At 38.0% G+C, this 21,177-nt stretch overlaps 3 protein-coding genes across 7 annotated transcripts; all 3 read left to right on the plus strand.

The window, feature by feature from the left end:
* Positions 1 to 98: 98 nt before the first annotated feature.
* nbr1a (NBR1 autophagy cargo receptor a) lies at positions 99 to 11,393 on the plus strand. 4 transcript variants are annotated; one of them, XM_079852218.1, is made up of 21 exons: positions 103 to 324; positions 714 to 791; positions 951 to 969; positions 1,080 to 1,102; positions 1,227 to 1,409; positions 3,497 to 3,574; positions 3,703 to 3,917; positions 4,601 to 4,720; positions 4,813 to 5,064; positions 5,313 to 5,472; positions 5,561 to 5,809; positions 5,923 to 6,045; positions 6,135 to 6,210; positions 6,328 to 6,438; positions 7,211 to 7,387; positions 7,479 to 7,604; positions 7,761 to 8,226; positions 8,349 to 8,431; positions 8,903 to 8,969; positions 9,406 to 9,508; positions 10,517 to 11,393. In XM_079852218.1, exons 1-21 carry the CDS (start codon positions 223 to 225, stop codon positions 10,694 to 10,696), a joined length of 2,991 nt encoding a protein of 996 aa, XP_079708344.1. In that variant the 5' UTR covers positions 103 to 222; the 3' UTR covers positions 10,697 to 11,393. The 4 variants fall into 4 exon arrangements, with proteins under 4 accessions (XP_079708345.1, XP_079708344.1, XP_079708347.1 ...); XM_079852221.1 differs by having other exon boundaries at positions 6,352 to 6,438; XM_079852220.1 differs by having other exon boundaries at positions 714 to 776.
* Positions 11,394 to 12,333: 940 nt separating this feature from the next.
* Positions 12,334 to 17,178, plus strand: tmem106a (transmembrane protein 106A). Of its 2 annotated transcripts, none has more exons than XM_079850607.1 (8): positions 12,334 to 12,518; positions 13,524 to 13,651; positions 13,746 to 13,809; positions 13,922 to 14,075; positions 14,180 to 14,320; positions 14,453 to 14,496; positions 14,669 to 14,722; positions 16,172 to 17,178. In XM_079850607.1, the coding sequence occupies exons 1-8, from the start codon at positions 12,508 to 12,510 to the stop codon at positions 16,284 to 16,286; spliced, it is 711 nt and encodes a 236-aa protein (XP_079706733.1). In that variant the 5' UTR covers positions 12,334 to 12,507; the 3' UTR covers positions 16,287 to 17,178. The 2 variants fall into 2 exon arrangements, with proteins under 2 accessions (XP_079706733.1, XP_079706734.1); XM_079850608.1 differs by having other exon boundaries at positions 12,338 to 12,518; positions 13,480 to 13,651.
* A 1,359-nt stretch (positions 17,179 to 18,537) lies between these two features.
* Positions 18,538 to 20,879, plus strand: arl4d (ADP-ribosylation factor-like 4D). Its single transcript, XM_079850639.1, has 2 exons — positions 18,538 to 18,770; positions 19,498 to 20,879. Exon 2 carries the CDS (start codon positions 19,626 to 19,628, stop codon positions 20,226 to 20,228), a length of 603 nt encoding a protein of 200 aa, XP_079706765.1. The 5' UTR covers positions 18,538 to 18,770; positions 19,498 to 19,625; the 3' UTR covers positions 20,229 to 20,879.
* Positions 20,880 to 21,177: the final 298 nt, after the last annotated feature.

The following is a 21,177-nucleotide window of genomic DNA, read 5'->3' on the forward strand; positions in this document are numbered from 1 at the left end:
AGCTATTTAAATAAGGTTTATAAAGATAATAATAAAAAAATATTTAGTTAGGACGTAAGGAAATCTGAGACACTTCCTGTGACGTGTGTTGGGGGCGTGTACGAATCTAGCGATGTAAACAAGAACGCAAAAGACAAGACTCACAGTGTTGACACCACAACGGGTATTTTTAGAGCATCATATCACCGCATCATACGTATCAGTTGATTCTGGCTCACAGTCATGAACCTCCCCGTCACTGTCAAAGTGAACTTTAGGGGCAACGTGAAGAAATTTCCAGTCTTGGACACGAACAAAGCACAGTGGGAGACTGTGGAGGCCTGGGTAAGGAGTCATTAAGCCTTGCTGGGTGGCGTTTATGTGGGGACGTTTACATTTCTTGGTCCTGGAAGGCCGTAGCTGAGGCCTACATAAACAAACCTTAACCGCGTTTAACCTTCAGTAAAAATATGTAATCCTATCATAGCACATATATCATAACTTATATCTCAGTTCTGTCTTTTATACAGCCCCCAGTGATCTAAATTGCAACAATATCTGTCATTTGCTTTTGACCTTTCTGTTCGGCCATAAATCAGATGACGGCTTGTAAATAAAGCGTAACGCTGGAGGATATTGTTTTTCACTCTAATCTGCCTGTAACTCTTCGATGTCTTACAAATCTCTGCAGTTCTTGATGGTGTTTGTTTACAATGCCTTTTTATAACCTCTAGATTAAAACTACATTCGGCTTGAGCCATTTTCAAGTGAAATATTTTGATGAGGACAACGAGGAGGTAAATAATCACAGTGTAATAACGAGTTTTACATTTATTTTTGATTTAATAGTTTTACAGATTTCATTGATGCTTATCCTTTTAACATATGAGTAAGACAACAATCAGTAAACTGTTTATTGTTATAAATCTATTTTCAGTGGTACTTCTATTGACATCCTCTTGTTTTTACAGGTGTGCATAAACAGTCAAGGTTTGTAATAAATTCAATCAATGGTTTTCACAAAATATGTTATCTGTAGTGTTGAAATATTGATGTCATAATAAATATGATTGTTTTTTTATCATTTGACAACACCACAGATGAATATACAGAAGCTCTAAAGGTAAGGACATCAATATTTTTGAATTTCTGTGATGCACAAGTCCGTCTACTCCACTGAGGCCATCATCATAATTTTATATATATATATACATCCAAGGCTTTAAACAAGGCTTTTTTTTATTTAGAGTTCATTTAAGCAAGCCAATCAGCTGCACATGAATGTCTATAAGATGAAGGGTCAGGCAGAGGGTGGTGCGGTGAAGGCAGAGATGAAGGAACTAAAGATAGACCCTAGACCAGCTCCACCGTATCGAGCAAGGGTCAAGATGGCAGACAAGGAGACCCAGGTGACCCCCGAGCGGGACTCGGTAAGCAGTTTGCAATCTTTTAAACATACTTCATGCCAGGGGTGTCAAACTCAATTTCTGCCTGAGCCACGTGAGCATTATCTGACTCTGTACCATCTAAAGGGCCGACTGAAAATTTAAGCCTACTTTCATTCCTTCTTATCAGGGGCATTTCTTGAGCATTTTTGTTGTTGTTGCAAAAACAGCACCAAAGCTTTCAATTCTGGTGATTTTGGGAGTAGTCTTTATTTATTTATTTATATGTAACAAACATTAAGTATGTGCTGCAATCAGATAATTGAATAAGTTTAATATTTCCTGCCTATAAGCCTTTTTTTTTTAAATATAAAAAACTGGTTATGGTTTGGTTGATGATAATAACAAACTCCCCACATATTTATACACTGGAACTCTGTTTCATCATGGTAGTTTATTATAGATGCATATAATGTATTGCATAGTGGTGTGTGATATTGACAAAAGATCATATACTTATGGGACCAGATACTTTCTGAGATTTTATCGATAATGATAATTAGATAATTAGAATCAGACAATATTTTGCTGTTGAATATTGATATTAGAAATTATTTAAAAAATGAAATGATACTTTTAAATGTTAAAAATTAAAACAGCCAGTAGGTGGCAGCAAGTCCCTGTTAATGAGTGAGTCATTGAATCATTCATTCAAAAAATGTGTTCATTTAGTAACGAAACACTGCAGTGTGTTGCTCAGAGTTTCAAAAAAGTCCTGTTGCTTTGTCTGGAACTATTTTCGTTGGCGAAATAGAGCAAAAACAGGCAATTTTGTGTTTAAAATGTTAGTCACTTAATATTAACTTGTTTATTAAAATGTTGTATAAAATCAATATCATATTTGTATTATGCTGATATTTGGAGAAAAAACGGCACTCTGTATGATATTGATTAACTATATTAAATTATATAAATGGAAAAGACATACAGGAGAATTTTTGCCCTTTATCTTGAATATTGTGGGCATTCTAAATGCATTCTAATAAACTAAATTACACAGTGAAAGTGTGCACTCTAAATGCGCAAGCGGACAAGTCTAACCTCCTAAGGCCCTTTACCAAATGGCACATTTCATATGTACTTTCGGTCTTGTGGACTTACAATGGCTGCCGCGTACGCGTGTCCATCAAGTCCGTGGGACCGTAGGGTGTCCCATTTGTAATTTTAGGTTCCTTTGTGGTCGATATGTGCCCGCACTGATGCGATCTCCGCAGCAGACTTCTACCCGACAGTCAAAGCGGCGTTACGTCATGAAAGTGCGGGCTCGTAGGAAGACTGTGAGTGTTTAGGGCAGGGTTCACCAATCTCGGTCCTGGAGGGCCGCTGTCCCTGCAGAGTTTAGCTCCAACCAGCTCCAACACACCTGTTTGAAAGTTTCTAGTATGCCTAATGAGAACTTGATTAGCTGGTTCAGGTGTTTTTAATTGGGGTTGGAGCTAAACTATGCAGGACAGCGGCCCTCCAGGACCGAGATTGGTGAACCCTGGTTTAGGGTGTCATTTGGGACAGGGCATAAGACTACATCTCATAGTGTATGCATGCACTCTCTAGGTGTTTTTGTAAAGTGAGGGACATACTCGATATTGTCAGATCCACATTGTTAAAACAACAATCACAATATTATCATAGACGAGACCCTAAGCATACCTATTTCCACGGCGATGCATCAAGCTGTTACTTAGCGCTGTATGACTGATTATTGCTGCTTCTAAGGACATGAGTGTCAAAAAAAAGCATGAAAGCAGATTGGAATTTAGCAGTAGAACACCCAACGCATTGAACGTTGTAAACACACTGGTGTAATCATATGCATCAAAGGGTTAATATTCACAAGGAAAGCACTAAATGAGAAGTGTTAACTGAGAAGTGATAACCGAGGCGTTTCATATGTACATTTTTCAGATATTCACTTTCCAGTTTCACACCTGTGCTATGTGCATCTCTATAGTGTGAGCTGTTTATTAGTTTATGCATATCTTGTAACAAGATGTAAATAATAATGAACTGGGCTTGTTGCAGAGAAAGACAATTTCAGACTGAGAAAACCCGTTTGTATTGTTTTCCTTAAACAGGCTGTGGCCAAAGAAAACAAAGGGATGAAAACTGAGGAGGAAGCGGTCCCAACGTGGTTCAAATCCTACATGGACCGGGTACTGTATCTTAGAAAAATGTCGAACTGATAATTGTATAGGCGTTTTATAGGTCTTTTTGTTGAATCTGATCCAAAATGTTGCAAAAGTTTTCTCTAAGTTATCAAAAAGTGATCTACTGTTTGCAGTTCAAAGATCAAGTGGTAAGGGAGGTGGTGGACAAGATGTGCAGTGAGTTTTCAGGCCAGTGTTGCACACACAGAGCCTTGGATCCTCCCGCAGAGGAGCCGAGCACCTCCGGCACTCTGAAAGCTACGAGCTCCACCACGCTAAGGGCCTCTAGCTCAACTCCAAATTGCAGTAGTTGCAAAGGACCGGCCACTGGGGGAGGATATCAGTGCAGGTGAGACTGTCCAAAAACTTGTTTCAAGAATATTTATTATTACACACTCTTTGAGAAACTGAATCACAGGATGTATTTATTATTTATTAATTTAGCTGATGCTTTAATCAAGCGCGACTTACAAATGAGGAATACAACAAAAGATTCATCTTAAATTGCCAATATGAGAATACAACATAAATCCGAATGGTACAAGCTAGAACAGAGAAGAATTAAGAAATAGTGAAGTATAGATTTTTTTTTCTCAGCATTATGCAGTTAAAGTCACATTGAAATCAAACCTGACAATTAATATTTTTTTATGAAATATTACAGTATTTATTATAAATGTATCCGTGCACATCGGATTATGTGTTTGCTGGCGTGAGGGCGGGACAACCTGTCAATCACACGAGATCACGGCAATAGCAAACCACAGCGATCCAATGATCCAGTCAATTCCCGATGTACAAAATCAAATCCTCCTATATTTTTTTTCTAGTTTAAGAAGCCCTTTCACTTGAAGACTATCACAACTTCTGTTTAATGCCGACTTTAAGTGCTCATGGAAGAGATGAGTTTTCAGCTGTTTCTTCAATATTGTCAGGGATCCGGCGGTCCGGATAGGGTTAGTAAGGTCTTCCCACAAGCAAGATGTCAAATGTAATGCTCAATATAAAACATTTCTCTCCTTTTATGTGCAGCGTGTGTCCATCTTGCATCTTATGTGAGCCATGTAGTCATAAACACGATCCCAGCCACAACCTAAAGAGAACAAGGACTCCTTTGTCTGTCCCTGAACGTGGAGTTACTCCAGAACCCAGGCAAGCCAAAATAAACACTTGGTGCTCAGAGTTTTGTTGTGTATCCTCTGCTTAACCTGAATGGTTGTTAAGCAATATAATTATATTGTCAGGTTTCTGAGGCGGGGTGACAGGACGGTGCGAAAGGCGGAGAGGCAGCGGCTGAAAGCTGAGCGGAGGCAGCTGAAGGCCGAGGTGAAGGAGATCAAGAAGAAGCTGAGGCTGGAGAAGAGAGGGTTGCTGTGGAGTGGAGCCTCCAATGGGACCGCCACCTCGGGCCTTGCCCCCGCTCACGCTCCGTCTCTAGGCCCAGGACCAGCCCCAGCTCCGGCCCTGTGCCCAGACCCTCAAACTTCCAGTCCAGAGTAAGGGCCACACTGAGAGGGGTCAGGGCTGGGTGACCTCCCTACCCAGCCCAGAACAATCATTATCAAGATTATCACATTGTCTGTTATAGTTGAGTTATCGCTGGCAAGTGGATGGAACTACCTCAAAATGCACCCGCTGCCTTTATGTATTACGTCCTTTTTATACTTTTTTTGATATGAGCTTCAAGAAAAAGACAGACGCTGAAACAAAGCTGTTCTGATGATCCTCTGTGCACTCAAACCAGGGGTCCCAAGGTCTCCTGCTGCACCTTGGTGCCCACAATGACTGCCTTGTTTCTGGATGAGAATCTACCAGATGGCACTTGTCTGGAGCCAGGCACCAAGTTCATCAAGTACTGGAAGATGAGGAACACTGGCAACATCAGCTGGACTTCGGATACCAAGGTACTTTTTAAAACCCAATATAAGTTTATATAGGTCGAAAAAAAAAAATGTGTGAGCTACGTTTGCATGTGTGTTTGTGTCTTTGTAGTTGAAGTTTATGTGGGGCAACCTGACCCTGGGATCACGGGAGCAAAAAGAGGTGGCAGTGCCCTTTCTGCAGCCGGGTCAGGTTGGTGTGGTGAGTGTGGCGTTTGTGGCGCCCCTGCTGGAGGGCACCTATACGTCTCACTGGCGCCTGGCACACTGTGGAGTGCAATTTGGGCCCAGAGTGTGGTGTAGCATTGTAGTGGTGCCAAGCTCAGGGCAGAAACTCAGCACCCACTGCAGCAAATCACTGGTGAGTCAACTTTAAACCATTGTATCTGTTCTAAAATTGCCTTCCGTAATGTTGCAACGGTATTCACTGTAGTTCCTGAGATTGTCATCAAATACTTTATCTTCCCCTGGTAGAGGACCGATCTCTGTCTGATGGGAAAAGATGGCATGTTCTGGTCAGGCACCAGAGATTGTGAAGTGTCTACCAGCTCCAGGAGAGAATACTACATTCCCTCTGTGGACTTACTGACGGCACAGGTATGTACGTTGTCGGACACAAAAACACCACCTTATGTTTGTTCAGTGATGTGTGCCTGACTAATGTCCAAATTCTTGTTGTTGGCCAGGATCTGTTGTCCTTTGAGTTGCTGGATATAAACATTGTGCAAGAATTGGAGAAAGTCCCAGCCAACACTCCCGTTGGTAAGGCCTCATTCTGATCACAATTATGTAATATATCCTCAGGAAGAATCTGTTCTTCAATGTCATGTGCATAATTAGTCTGGCATCATTTTTGGAGTAATTGTGTAATCTCCTCAGATATGACCTCCTGTGTGTATCCAGCACTTCATCATGGATCCTTGTTTGGAAAGCACGGAACGGGACTAAGCAAAGTCGAGGCTGGACGTTCAGGCAGGAAAAAAACTCAAGGTTAGAGCAACTGATGTGGAATTTGAATTGCTGATTTGTACTTACATTTAACAACCACTACAGATAATTTCTGTCTAAATATCAGGATAGGTCCTATATACTCAAATCAGCATTTCACGTACACTACCGTTCAAAAGTTTGGGGTCTGTAAGATTTTTCAAATGTTTTTGGAAGAAGTCTCTTATGCTCAGCAAAACTATTTATTTTAAAAAATACAGTAAAAACAGTAATATTGTGAAATAATATTACCTTTTAAAATAATTAGTTGAATATATTATGAAATCTAATTGAGTCACAATTCAAGAACATCAAGAAACATTTCTTATTATTACCAATGTTGAAAATAATTGTGCTTCTTAATATTGTTTGGAAATGGGAAAGTTTTTTTTCAGGATTCTTTAATTAGATGAAGTTTAGCATTTATTTGAAATAGAAATCTTTTGTAACATTACAAATGTATTTACGGTCACTTTTGATCAATTTAATGCATCCTTGCTGAATAAAAGTATTAATTTCCTAAAAACAAATCTTACTGACCCCAAACTTTTGAACGTTAGTGTATGAATTTCATCAAACAAAGTGGCTTTTGCAAATAAATGACACTAGACTTTTTTTCTGACCTTTCTAAAAAAAGAAAAAAGAAGTAGCTCAATTTTTTCCCCCCTGATGTTTGGAACTGTTAAAGGCTTTTGTGAATCATGGCCTATGGGATTAAATCATAGACAGGATGGTAGTGAACTTGTATGTACTGATGTGGCCTGTTCTCTGTTAGTGTTGCTGCCTCAGAAACAGAATGAGCCTCTGGACATTCCAGCCAATGAGGAAGGAGATGAAGACATCAGTGGGACCCAGTTTGTGTGCGAGACTGTGATTCGTTCTCTCACTCTAGAGGAGGAACCAGAACGCAAGCCTCAACGCAGGACTCGGCCCAACCTGAGGAGGCATGACGGTGAGTTTCTGTCTGATGTCTTAGTGCTCAAAGAAAGATATTTTACGTGGCCTCTATTATTTCGTTAATTTTACTTTTAATTATTTCGCAGTTCATGACCCTGCTCGCTTTCAGGAGAGATTATTACAGGTGAAGAATGACAGATCTTTGCCAATCAGGCCTGAGGCTCCAGCCCCTGTGCCAAAGCCAGTCATAACAGCGGAATCGGTCATGCCAGGTGTGCATGTTCTCTCTTTGTTTTGTTTTTTTTATGTCGCTGTTGCTTAAACGGACATACTGAAAGCACTGAAGTCACTGTAAATGCAGTGCAAAGAAACGTGTTTTTCTGCTAGAACTGTTCCTTCTTTCAATTTACACTTGGTTATTTCTGCAGTCTTTTCAGAGGCATTGATTGGCTCAAATGAAAACCTCTACACCGACCCAGCTGCACAGGAGGAGAATGAAGAGGAAGTGGAACAAAAGGGACATGAAAATGATCAAGATAAAGAGGAAGAAGCAGGAGAGTGGGATGAGGTGAGCAGCCAGGTGTCTTCTGCCTCATCTGAGGACTACATTGTCATCCTGCCTGACTGCTTCGATACTTCCAGGCCACTGGGAGAATCAATGTATAGCTCAGCAATGTCCCAGCCTGCAGTCCCTCTTGCCAACGAGCCAGAAGCACCGCAAATCCCGAGCATGGCTGAAGGAGAGATCGAGGAGCCCACCCCTGTTCCAGCGCTTCAAAACACCCTAAATCGGATGCTGTGCACCTCTCAGATATTGGACACCCCCCCTCTGATTCCAGAGATGGTACCTCCGTCCATAGCTCTCCCGCCACCCCCATCTCTTCGAACCCACAGGTTAAAGAACATTCAGAGAACCTGCTAATTCTTTTTTGACTAATTAATGATGCAGAGTGAATGTAATGCATTATTATGCATGGACTATCATTCGTTTTAATCACTTTATGATTCTTTTGCAGATCAGTGAGATCTCATGTTCTTGAGTCAGGACCAGGGGCCTCTAAAGAGAATGCATCATGCCAGTCTGAGGATGAGTCAAGTGGTGAGTTTTCTCGTATGCTAGACTCAGTAGCAGTCGTGATTTTATCCCACGACTGACACTGATCTGCACGAGAACACACACACACACACACACACACACACACACACACACACACACAAATAAATAAAAAGATAAATCAATAAATACAAACATACAGTACTACTACAACTATTATTATTATTAATTTGAATTATGTGAATTAGTGTTAAGCATTTTAGGTTAAAAGTGTGAGGTGTGAAAAATTCACCAAGAAAAACAAAATACAATTTTAAAATATATTCAAAGTAAAAATTATTTAATTATTAAATATTAATTAATATGATTGTTTTATAGGCATACATTTCTTTGGTTCTATAGACCAAACCCACTGTCCAAGAGTTAGACTGTATTTGTTGTTAAACTAGTTCATAGCTTTGAGCCATCTTAAAAAAAAAAAGTGTCTCAGAATTGTATGTTGTTTATTTGCCCTAGGTTACAGATCAGCTCATTCAGAGGCCCCTGTTAGTGCCTTTGAGACCTGCGGCTCCCAGGAACTCAGGTATAACAACACAGTGATGTCATTTCTGCTTACATGCATTACAGGCATCACATTATGATTTATTTTAGTTTTAGTCTACTAGTTTTGGAGTTTTGAATATCTACATAATGTCTTTTTTAAATCCACCTTTTCCTAAAGCTGAAAGTTTGAATGCAGCAGAAGAGGAAGTAGCTCTGCAGACAAATGTTTTCCTGTGGTCGACCACATTTTTTCTTTGTTGTCAGTATGGTTGACAACATGCCTGTGCTAAATAGTTTGCTTATTTAAAAGAATTTAAAAAAGGTGTTAAGCATGTTAATCATGTTGGCTTCCTTTTTTTGTTGACTGTTTTTCTCATAGTGTTGTTTTAGGAATGTTAATCTCTGAAGTCCTCTTGTTTTGATGGCACAGAACTATTATGACACGACCTTCTGTTCCTGTTTTTATTCTTCTGCAGGGCACGTCACGGTGGTCTGACAGAGGGGCTGGTGAAGGGAGCACTCTCTGTGGCTGCCTCTGCTTATAAAGCACTCTTTACAGGCCAGAGCACACCGGCACAGGTGTTCATTTTTTCCTCATCAGTGCACGACAGAACAGAACATAACATAAACAGCCACCATATAGTGACTTTTCTTTCTATTACACTACCATTTAAAAGTTTGGGGTCGTAAGATGTCTTATGCTCTGATGCTCACCAATACGGAGCCCCTAAAGGGACGTGGTGATGTAATAAAAGATGTCAATGCTTTTGCATTCTCTTGCAAAACTTTTGCGTGCTAGTCGCTCTTCCCGTAACAACGTGCTGAAACACGGCAACTAAACCCAAAATAATCTTCTCTTTTTAACATGAAGAGAATACAATAGTCTTCTCTTTATCACGTCACTTACTTACTAGCTTACCTAACATGTTATGTATGACAGTTCCAATCATAGTTAGCCTATTAATGTTGCGCATTGTTGTTTGAGCTGCAGGCACTCAAGCTAAAGATGATCACAGTCGCACTTTACTAGCGTGTTAATTCTTAACCAAGTGCATCCTATATGGGATAAATCAGATATATATTACACAAAATAAACATATTACAACTTACAATTGCACAAAACAAAAGGTTGCGGATGCACAATCAAACTTATAGTCATAAAGGTGTACACTTGCACTGCAACTGTTGCATTTAACTGTATTTTCCTTTTCGAAGTGATTTAAATCATATTTCAAGTCATTCAAAACCATCATGGTGAACAGTGTGCATCTGAAGGAAATAATCCATTATTTATCGATACCGATATGGTGGTCGATATATCATACATCCCTATTACAAATAAGTTTGTCCCTTTTGATTAATTTAATGTATCCTTGCTGTATAAAAGTCTTAATTTCTTAAAAAACAAAAAAAAAACAAATCTTACTAACCCCAAACTTTTGTACACTAGTTCACTATTTCTAGACAGTTGCGGCATGCATTGTGTACTTCATTGTGGCTTTTCTGCATTCTTTGTTATCTCAGAACTCAGGACTTGGCACGTGAGTGACCTTTTAACATACTAACTTTGGTTTGTTTCTCTTTCAGCGGCCTGCTGTTGACCCCGCCTGCGAGGATGCCTCCATGATGGCTGTTTTACAGGAGATGGGTTTCAGTAACCAGCCGCTCAATCAGAGGTTGCTGAAGAAGCATCACTACAGTTTGCTCGACGTGGTCAACGAGCTCGTGCAGTTGACCGACAGCGAATGGCACATCTCAAGACACTAGGAAGCACCGTGGCAACCTCAGTGAAGTATAGGAATTGTAAATGATTTCATCGTGTTGCAGTAATGAAATGCCTCTGATGTTCTTTTCTTAGAGAAATAGTTTGGACTCTCGAAAAAGAGAACTATATCACTAGAACTGACCATAGCTGCAATGATGCAATTACTTGATTGTAAAATTTTAGTTACATGTTTGTAGGACATTATGAATGGAGAAACAACATAAGGTTTATAAAGAAGTCTTAATGCTATCTTTATTCAGTGTGTGTGCCCTACTAACACATATAGACTGCTGTTAGGTAGGCTTCAGGTATCTTTTGTACTGCTTGATTAGATAAGACTAATTACCCAGAGGGTTTCCATTTGTTTGAGCACTTTTGCCTCTCAGAGGAAAGATATAAAAAGAAAAGCTTGTGTTGATTTAGTTATTTGTCACAGTGACCTCTATATTTATATATCTTATTTTAAATCACACTAATTCATGTCACACTGGTGTTGGGCTGCCTGACATATAGGAATGTGCAATGAGTTTTTCAGTCATGCTTAACTCAACCAGTGATTGATTGGTCAAAGTTTTTGCTAGGCACCAATTTTGATCATCTTTGTCATTTTCATGTGCAATGTATTACTATGAACTGAAGGCTTATCAACATGGCTTTTTGTGTCCAGCACAGTGAATAAAAAAACATTCCATTATAGTTATCAGTGTGTTTTGAGTTTTATTCGCATTGTATAATCATGAATCTTCTCACTATTGTTCAAATCACACCAATCAGCAAAACTATGTTTGGTGAATGTACACACATATGAGTTGCTGAAACAATGGAATGTTCTAAAGGTTAAAATAGTTATTGCTTAGTCAGCTTCTACTTTCAAGGCAGGAACTGAGTACAGATTCCCCCACACAGATGTTTTGTATCTTTTTCTTTTTAATGATAGTATTAATTGTCAAATGAAAATAAAAATAAGCTTTTTTGCTACACTTAATATATTAACAAGATATACATCTCATCTCAGCACAGTGTGTTTAATGTTTCCAAGATATAATGTTGTGAGATCTCTTGGTGTTAAATATCAGAAAATATTTTTGATATCCAACAAAACCATGTTCCAAAAAGGGAATATTTTTGGACAACTCCAGAATACATGAAGATGGTCAAAATCGACAGGCACATATTCCAGTATAGTTATGTTGTGGATAATAGTTTACTTTTAGGGGGTAATGAAAAAAAACGCACCATTTTTCCATGCAAACTCTTTCCATCTCTGTGAGCAGGTACATGTGTCTTGCAAGCAAAATACAATATAAAATTATATTTCCCATTTCCGTTTAATATAAATAGATGTGTTTTTTTATATTCTCCATCATGGCCCGATAGAGAGAAGAGATTAATCTGGGATTAGTCAATTATCAACTCTAGTGTATTCAGATCCGTATCATTAAAAAAAAAAAGTTAATGATATATAGTTCATTATTTCGTTAATGATAATATAGTTATTTTCTTTTAATACATCTTAAAACTATATATTTTTTCTTTGTTAACCTCTAAGAAGTCTCGACACTAATTCCCAAATAATAATAATTCATATACGGTATATTAATCAACCGCAGTCTTTAAACACGCAGTATCGATTATGACCACCAGATGGCGACACCAAACAACTGTGAAGGACTAAATAAGGAAGTAACTGCGCACTCGAAAGTTCATACTCGCGTCTTGAAGGAAAGTGGCGTGTGTTGTCTTCAATAACTCACGCAACGAATGACATTAATCTGCGGGGAAAGATTAAATCGCGATATCAAACCATGCTCAGATGAATTCACGGTAGGTGGGAAAAGTGCTGTGTGATGATTTGACAATAAACGCATTTAGTAATGTGTCTTGACGTGACTAGATGTGTCATGATGTTAGTTAAGGAAGGAAACTGATATAAATAAATTCAACCAGTCTTTTTGTGACTTAAAACAGTCACTCATCTCTGGTACGACATTGTGAGGTTGTCTGTGTACTGTATCTTTCTTAAAATACTGTTAACTTTACACATTACTGCTGTGTTCAGAAAAGTATAAAAGTTGCCTACATAGACACATTCGGACTTGGGAGTCGATGCAAAATGTGATAGTTGCATTATAAGATAACTCTAAATACATTTCACATTTCATTGCATTTACGCCACAAAACATCTCAGCCCGAAACGGTTGGGATTAATTTGGTTTCTTTTTCCTAAACTCGAAAGTTGTCAGTGATCACCAACATCTTAAACAATCAGAATAGTCACTGTCTCTAACGTAATAATTTGCGTTGTGAACTATTGCTTTTTACTCTTCCATGCCACTTTACATACTTTAATTCTAAGTTAGTTAATGAAAATTAAGAGAATATTGTCTTGCATAAATATTAAAGTATATGAAAAAAAATAAAAATAAATTATACACATTTATAGTATGTATATTAACTAAATAAATATGTTTTCTTCAAAGGTTTTTACCCTTTTGTTTTCTTAAACTGTCGTTTAAGGTCTTTAATTAAATCATGGAACTTTGTTCCATAACCATAATGCTCTTTGACATCATTGCAAATTTATTGTTGTGGAGCTTTGTTGATCATTTGGTGATATTTTACTGTTTTACGGTGAGGTTTTTGGAGACAGTTTGGGTTGTTACTGTAATGTATAACTAGAACAGTACAATCACTGAATCACTTTGAGTTTGCTTATTGATTTCCTCATCAATGATGTGTACCTACATACCAACATACAAACCTTACTGAAGCTGTCATTGTTTAGGGTGGGGGTCTTTAGTTTTGACCTGATATCTTCTGGAAATACAGCATTATGTCCCAGAATAAATACGGAGAGAAACGAAGGTTTTCCAAATGGATGGACTATGGCAGTGTAAATGGGGAAGGACAGTCAGATCCATGCCCTACCTGCCAGGGCACAGGACGCATCCCGAGAGGCAAGTTTCAGTGTATTTTCTCATTATCTTATTATTTGGTTACAAATAAAGTTTCTTAGGCAGTTTTTGCTCTTAAACTCTTGACTCTTGACAGGTCAGGAGAACCAACTTGTGGCAGTCATTCCTTGCAGCGACCAAAGGCTGAAACCTCACCACACGTCAGTTTCACTATGACAAGAAGCCTATAGTTCAGCAATTTTCTCTTTCAGGGATTAATAAAATGTGCTTCATCAATGTTAATATTCTTCAACATGGTTTAATGTCCCACAGGAAACTCTATGTGTGTATAGCAGTGGGGCTTTGCCTCCTGATCTGCTCACTGATCCTGTTTTTCCTCTTCCCACGGAGTATGGATATGTCAGATGTGGAACTACAGTCATCTATGGTCTATTTCACTCCAGATACAGTTAAAATAGTGGTCACGGTAGGTGATCTGACGTATATAGACGACACCCTAAGATTCAACTGTTGTAATGCATTTTTTTTTACAAAGCTTGTAATCCTATGTGCGTATTATCCATTCTTCAGCACAAAATGAACCTTACCAACCAAAACTTTGTCAGCATCACAGCTGACAATCTTAGTGTGCAAGCATTGATTTTCGAGACTGTGGTTGGCAATACCAAGCTCCTCAATGTCACCAACCTTCCTCCTCGATCACAGAAAACGGTAAAACTTTTTTTATTTAAGCAAATTATAATATAAAGCATTTTTCTAAGTCGCATTGTACAAGGCATCAGAAACCTGGGAAGAAAATTATCATTCTTTCAGGATTTCATTCATCTTTCTTTCATCTTTCAGATTAAAGTTATAGCCAACATTGTAATTGATGACACAGGCCTCAAGTAAGTAATTCAATCAGTATCTAAACTTCACTAATTAATGTATTTGATTATGTATTGTTTCCCACTATAATCTCAGTGCAAATTACATTGTTTATGACTGTGTATGACAATTTTCAAATACCGGTACAAAAAATATATCTAAAACATTCTCTAATGTCCGTTCCTTTTACAGTAATTACTGCAAGTCAAAATCCTTTCAGATTCACACTTTATTCTTGCATTTGCAGTAAGTATTCATTTTTAAGCAAGTATGCATTTCTATTAGCATATTGTTTGACTGAATCATTGAATGATAGTTGCCATCTTTGGTTGATGTTTTGAAGGCTTGGATTTGGAAGGTGTGCATTGAAGAATTATTATGTCTGGTATACCTTGTAAATGTATAAAATTATAAAATCTATTCACTTTCACTATAAATACAACAAAAGACTTGTATTTCAGTCCACATAATGTTAAATCATGTTCAAGACAAGCAGCAGTCAACCACTGGCAATAACTAAGTCAAGTAGTCTATTTATTATATGAGGGTCAATTCATCTCAAGAAGTCCAATGGAAGTTGCTTGAACATATCATTTTCTTAACTGTTTTTTTGAGTGATTACCTCCCTCGTGACTCATGAATTGGTGGCAAAACATAATTTTTATTTTACTATGTTTAACTACCATGGCCATCTTTGTATAACAAAAATTAGTTGTGGGCCATGACACAGACATCAATAGCTCAGCTTCACGGGGTGGAAAAAATGACAGTGTTTTATTTTAATTCCCGTCACTTGTTGATTATCTTTAGTGGGGGACTAGATGGGAACCTGAAATTTTTTTGCTGAGGCCCCATATCCGCTGTTTTAGACCTAGCTATTATATTTATTATTTATTAAGCTATTATATTCTGTATCTTTTAATGTGCTATAGAGATCAAGATTTATTTCAAGGAGTTTGGACCATCCTGAACTGAGATAAACATAACCATGCAAACATCTGTATATTTGTTGTAGGCCATAACACAAAAACTGGTTGTTGCGCTTAAACCAAGTAAAATAAAAATAAAATTGGTCATGCAACCAGTGACCCATGAATTTTTTGCTGACTGTCAGTCATGTGAACTTCATGGACTTTGGTCTATGTTAAAATCTTATAAGTTATGAAGTGCATGACCTATAAAAAAACATCTATAGTAAAATATATTTACAGTACCGTTCAAAAGTTTGGGGTCAGCTTTTGTTTTTGAACAAAGTCCAAGCCGCTTACCAAGGCTGCATTTATTTGATTATAAATACAGCAAAACTGTAATATTGTGAAATTATTTCAATGTAAAACACTTGTTTTCTATTTTATTATATTGTAAAATATTATATAATTTATTCCTATGAAGGCAAAGGTGAATTTTTAGCAGCCATTACTCCAGTCTTCAGTCACATGATCCTTCAGAAATCATTTTTAAATGCTTATTTTGTGCATTTAACATTTATTATTATCATCAATGATGAAAAGAGTCACGCTGCTTAATATTTTTGCAGAAATTAAATTTCTTGCACCATACATACTCAAGGATAACTTGAATAAGTACATTTTATCTTTAACTTGTATCTTAATGTCATGTGCCAATGTTTGGTTTTATAAATTCAGTTCAATTCATATTTAGTAATTAATGTAAAATGCCTTGTGTTGTCTACAGATTGAATATCAAAGTCTCCTACCTGTCCCATTCAGAAGAGGTGTCTACAGATGCCTATGAGTATATTGACTGTGGAGTGAATTCCACTATGCCTCATCACTTCCCTGTGCGTTGAGACTAAACCATTGCCAATGAATGGCCATGAATGCTGATGTTATAGAAATCGAAGTTGGCTGCTTTAAAAAGGATTGCTATTTTATGCCATAATTTACTACAGTCCGTTTAAATAGGTTTAGACTATGATGACAGTAAAGTATGATACAATGCAAATATCACTGGAATAATTAATGAATGTGTTTTGTTAACTTAGACCACTTTTCTTTCCTGTTGATTTATTAGTGTTTACATTATATAAACACGTTTTAAAACTTGCACACCACGATTTTGCACATTAAATAGACATTTTTGGATCAAATTCTGCAAAAAATCTAATCAGAACTGTTAAATAGCCAATTCTGTTATAATTAGGATTATGAAAGAACAAATAAAGTCCGGTTTCCTGTAAGATACATATAGTACATCTAATATGTGGAGTTGGTGCCGTCCAGTAGTCTGGTCTTCATCTTCACCATTGCTGGGAATACTGGAGGGACTAGAGCAAATCAAGCACATCTTATGTAGATGCTGCTTTATTCTGGATCAGTTTCACCTTATAAGTTCTTTAAATAATCGCTGTGATATTATACACATATGGGGGCTGGACAAAAAAAAGGTAAACATTTAAATAGATTAATGTCCAGCCACTGGATCTGTTGAATCTTACAGCTACAGAAACAGGTTAAACAAGTTTGTGATCTCTCTAAAGAAATCTGCAGGAATTTACTCACTGTGTATCTTTTCATCTTGGCATGACACTTGCAACTGCATTGCTTGTCAACCTCTGAAGAAAACAAATGTTTACACGGACTGAGTGAAGATTCCATGTGTAGTATGTTGTTAATTTTGTATTTTGATCATTAAAATTCAGTCACCTCTAAAGCGGTGACACTTTGTTCTGAATGGCATGCAAACAATGGAGAATTCTTGAGTTTACTGATGTTTGTTGACCTGTTATTATGAGCAGCTTTACCTGGAGACTCACTGGACCCTGCAGGTTCACAGGGTGTCATATGTGCCTCAGAATGCTCTTTGTTTTTACCTGGCTTGTCTTCCTAAAAAAAAAAAAAAAAAGAAATAAAATTTTATTATTTAGATGTAATATTTAACTTATTTATAAAAAAGGGTGTATAAAAGTATTACATATACTTTTGTTAACATGGGAACCTGCTTCACTGAGGCAGATAACCTGCGGTTCAGCACTTGCTGACGGCGGCGGGCCTCCCAGTGCATTGCTGACATGTTACACCACAAGCCGGCCTGCAACGTGAGACCATTTCCTGATTAATGAAATTCAAACCCACATGGTGAGATGTTTCCTTTGTCATGACACACTCATTAAGAAATAAACACTGAACTGATTTCTTAGCTGCTCATAAATGTTGAAAGTAGGCTTCAGGACAAAGCTGAGTTAGCAGTGTTCGTATAAGGTTAAAATACAACAATTCATACTGTGACAACTTTGTCAATGCCGTTGTAGAGTTCTGACGTAACATTTAACGTTAGTCAAGTCCGATACCGTTACGTCTACACAGTAGGCTGTTCAGACGTAACGGTATCGGACTTGACTAACGTCAGTAGCAAAGCAAAGCGTCAAAGCAAAAACATGCAAAAGTATGTCTCAGTGTAAGACAAACAACACTAAATAATAATAATTCTTTACAAACAGGCAAGAAAAGCATATTTGCAGAGCAGTGGACAAAATTTACCAAGTTCTGTTCTGCAGATAATGTCCAAACCCACAGCGGACAACTCCACGTCCTCCTTGGACAGCTTGGTGGTTTCCTAGCAACGTTCAGCAATCGCTCACGCTCACAACGTGCTGACGACGCCACACAGTTCGATTGTAGCGCGTTGTGTCAATTTAATTGTTTATAGAAAATAAAAAACACACTAAAAACCCTTCTAAAATTAGCAGTGTTTTCTGAAAAGGTATATTATAGACATTTTGCTTGAAACAACATTTAGATCACAGCCTTTTACAGTGTTAATTTACGCGAAGTTAGCTATAAAATATTTTAAACAAAACACTTAACTAGTTTTTATGTATATTTAGGTGCTATATAAGTCTATAAAAACATGATTTTTGAGTTTTGTAGGCCTACTTTAATTTAGGGCGAACCCTTCATAATTCGCACTCATGCACAGCCAAAAGATACAAGATCTACTACTACTTGGTAGTTTCGATGCCTTAGGCTCGCCACAGTGAGGTGCTGTTTAAAACAAACACGACTTGTCATTCGATAACTCGCGTTTAACAATCAAACGCTAGAGGGAGTCGCGAGAGGAATGAGGGGTTCGCGTGACGTCACTTGCGGGGATTGTTGTTCTGGATCTTGTGCGCTCAGCTCCACTTTCATCTCTGAGGTCGATACTGTCGGAGGGAAGAGAGACTCTGGAAAATGAGCATTGTTTTGAGTCATTTGGAGAACTGGTCGCCTATGTTTTTAAAATGAGAAATGGAAAAGCTGCCTGTTTCAAGATAGACATCTAACGTTATTAGGTAAGTGGTGTGAATGTTGACAAAGATGAAATCGCATCGTTTTAGAAGCCAGGTTTTCGTTCTCTCGACATTGCGGTTTTCGTTCTCAAGTATCTGCTGAATTTGCTCGACAAAGATGTTTTTGATTTTAGCGTGTAGTCTGTAATCTTTGTAATGCGTTTTAAAGTAGTTTCGAATAGGATTTTATAATTTAAACTTTAAATGATCTAGCTTCCGTACCTTTTAAAGTAGTGGTAATTACTACGTTGACATAGCCTACCCACAATTTCCATTTAAACTATGTGCGTGAATGTAATAATAAATCACAGCTGTTTACAGGAAATTATAATATCTATGTTTTTTTTATTTTTAGAAATCTATTTCTGTTTAGACTTAAAGAGGATTAGAAGTGGCAAGCATTGAGAGCAACCTCTAGCTCGATCTTTAACGCTACAATTAACTTATTTGTGTTCTTTTTTTTCTTCTTTTTTTAATTTTATTTTAAATTGACACTAAAGAGTTTTACAGTGAGCTATTGTGAATGTATAGCCAAAGTCTTTTTCTAATTTAATTTAAATATTTTTTATAGAATAGAACCAAATACTTTTTCATTACTTGAACATTTGATTTAGTAGCTGCTAAAACCTTGCAGCTGGTTTACTGTGTTCGCTTGAAGGCAAATCTGGTGAAGTTGTAAATAACTTCCATATCGGTGATGATAATCAGCTTTTGTTTCTCCTTTAATTAGGTTCCACACGGTGCCGCCGATCTTACAAGCACGTCTGTCTGTCTGCAGTACCTTTGAAGTAGGTGCAAATGCCAAACACTTAGACAAATCTGCTTCTCCTTACAAGAGGGTGAGAAAACCAAGTTGCCATGGGAAACCAGTTGACAGAGATTGCCCCCAACACACCGTTCCTGCCTAACTTCCAGTCCTTCCACGTTGTGGTCATTGGTTTGGACTCTGCGGGTAAAACCTCACTTCTCTACAGACTGAAGCTGAAGGAATTTGTTGAAACTATCCCAACCAAGGGATTTAACACTGAGAAGATTAAAGTTCCTGTCGGAAATGGCCGTGCCATTACCTTTCAGGTGTGGGACGTGGGCGGTCAGGACAAGCTTCGACCTTTGTGGAAGTCCTACACGCGGCGCACAGACGGCATGGTATTTGTGGTGGACTCCACGGAGGCGGAGCGCATGGAGGAGGCTAAGGTGGAGTTGCATAAGATTACACGTACGTCAGAGAACCAAGGAGTTCCAGTGCTTGTGTTGGCTAACAAACAGGACCTTCCAGTTGCGCTGCCTGTCTCTGACGTGGAGAAGGTTTTGGCAGTACACGAACTGAGTGCCTCCACCCTACACCACGTGCAAGGGTGCAGCGCGGTCGACGGCCAGGGGTTGCAGCTCGGTTTGGAAAAACTGTATGATATGATCCTCAAACGAAAGAAAACGGTTAGGCACAGCAAGAAAAAAAGATGAGCTGAATGGGACGGCTTATTCAACTCGCAAAGCTCCTCGGTGAACCCTGACTTGTCGTAGGATTTTGGGAATCCCTTTATGAAGGAAATACTCCAGATGCCCCAGTGGCCAGGAGAAAACAGATCTGACCTTTATGTGTCACACAGTATTGAACTGCTTTCTTCCATGCCGAGTAATTGCTGTGCAGCTCCCCTTTGTAATGAAGGAATATGTGATAGCAATGATAGGCTGTAGTATCAGCAGAATTTAAGCCTACATCCTTGCCTTTTTTTTTCTTTTTTTTTTTCTTCCAAGCAAGAAAGAGACTGAATCATAGCTTGGCAATATATTTATTTTTCACAAGACTTCAGGCATCCTTTTTTTCCACATACGTTAAGTTGATTGCCAGTGCCGATATAATAAAAGGCCCTATACATGTTCACGCTATGTTAGTTGTGAAACTGAAGTCCTAAGCGAATCACTGAGATTCACTATTCACAGATCTACATTTAAGTTGGAAAACCTGTTTGTTTTTACATGCTGTATATAGTTTTTGTAATGCTGTAGAATTAATAAATTATAGATGGCTTTGACACAGTCTCAGAAGCCATATCTTTTATTCCTGAGGCTGCAGTCTTTGCTGAAATAAATGATCATTTTGATTATAATTTATTATTAAATCATGTATTATTTATTAGATAGATAGATACTAGGTTTTAATTCACTGTGATGAAACAGAAAACTGCCCCTATTAAAGTATTAATAGAGCAGGCGCTCATGATGATGTCATCTGTGTTCAGGGAGGATGTCCCACAGGAAATGCATTGATGCTGAAAGAACATTGTTTGATATAACCTCAGAGTTATAGCCTAATTCGGAAACTGAGCCTAGAAATGGGCGGAAGCAACGTTATATCACATTTGCTGACACAATATACAAAAGAAATATTTTATTAAACGACCAAAGTAAG

The sequence above is a fragment of the Squalius cephalus genome, assembly GCF_949319135.1.
Source record: "Squalius cephalus genome assembly, chromosome: 19".
In the NCBI taxonomy this organism is placed as follows: Eukaryota; Metazoa; Chordata; class Actinopteri; order Cypriniformes; family Leuciscidae; genus Squalius; species Squalius cephalus.

Excerpts from the sequence above, each read along its gene's own strand:
- nbr1a (XM_079852218.1), top strand. The coding sequence starts at position 223 with ATGAACCTCCCCGTCACTGTCAAAGTGAACTTTAGGGGCAACGTGAAG. Across the intron at positions 1,103-1,226 it reads AATATACAGAAGCTCTAAAG|AGTTCATTTAAGCAAGCCAA; the intron begins GTAAGGACATCA and ends TTTTTTATTTAG. Across the intron at positions 1,410-3,496 it reads TGACCCCCGAGCGGGACTCG|GCTGTGGCCAAAGAAAACAA; the intron begins GTAAGCAGTTTG and ends TTCCTTAAACAG.
- tmem106a (XM_079850607.1), top strand. Across the intron at positions 13,652-13,745 it reads CACAGGACGCATCCCGAGAG|GTCAGGAGAACCAACTTGTG; the intron begins GCAAGTTTCAGT and ends GACTCTTGACAG. Across the intron at positions 14,497-14,668 it reads ATTGATGACACAGGCCTCAA|TAATTACTGCAAGTCAAAAT; the intron begins GTAAGTAATTCA and ends TTCCTTTTACAG.
- arl4d (XM_079850639.1), top strand. The coding sequence starts at position 19,626 with ATGGGAAACCAGTTGACAGAGATTGCCCCCAACACACCGTTCCTGCCT.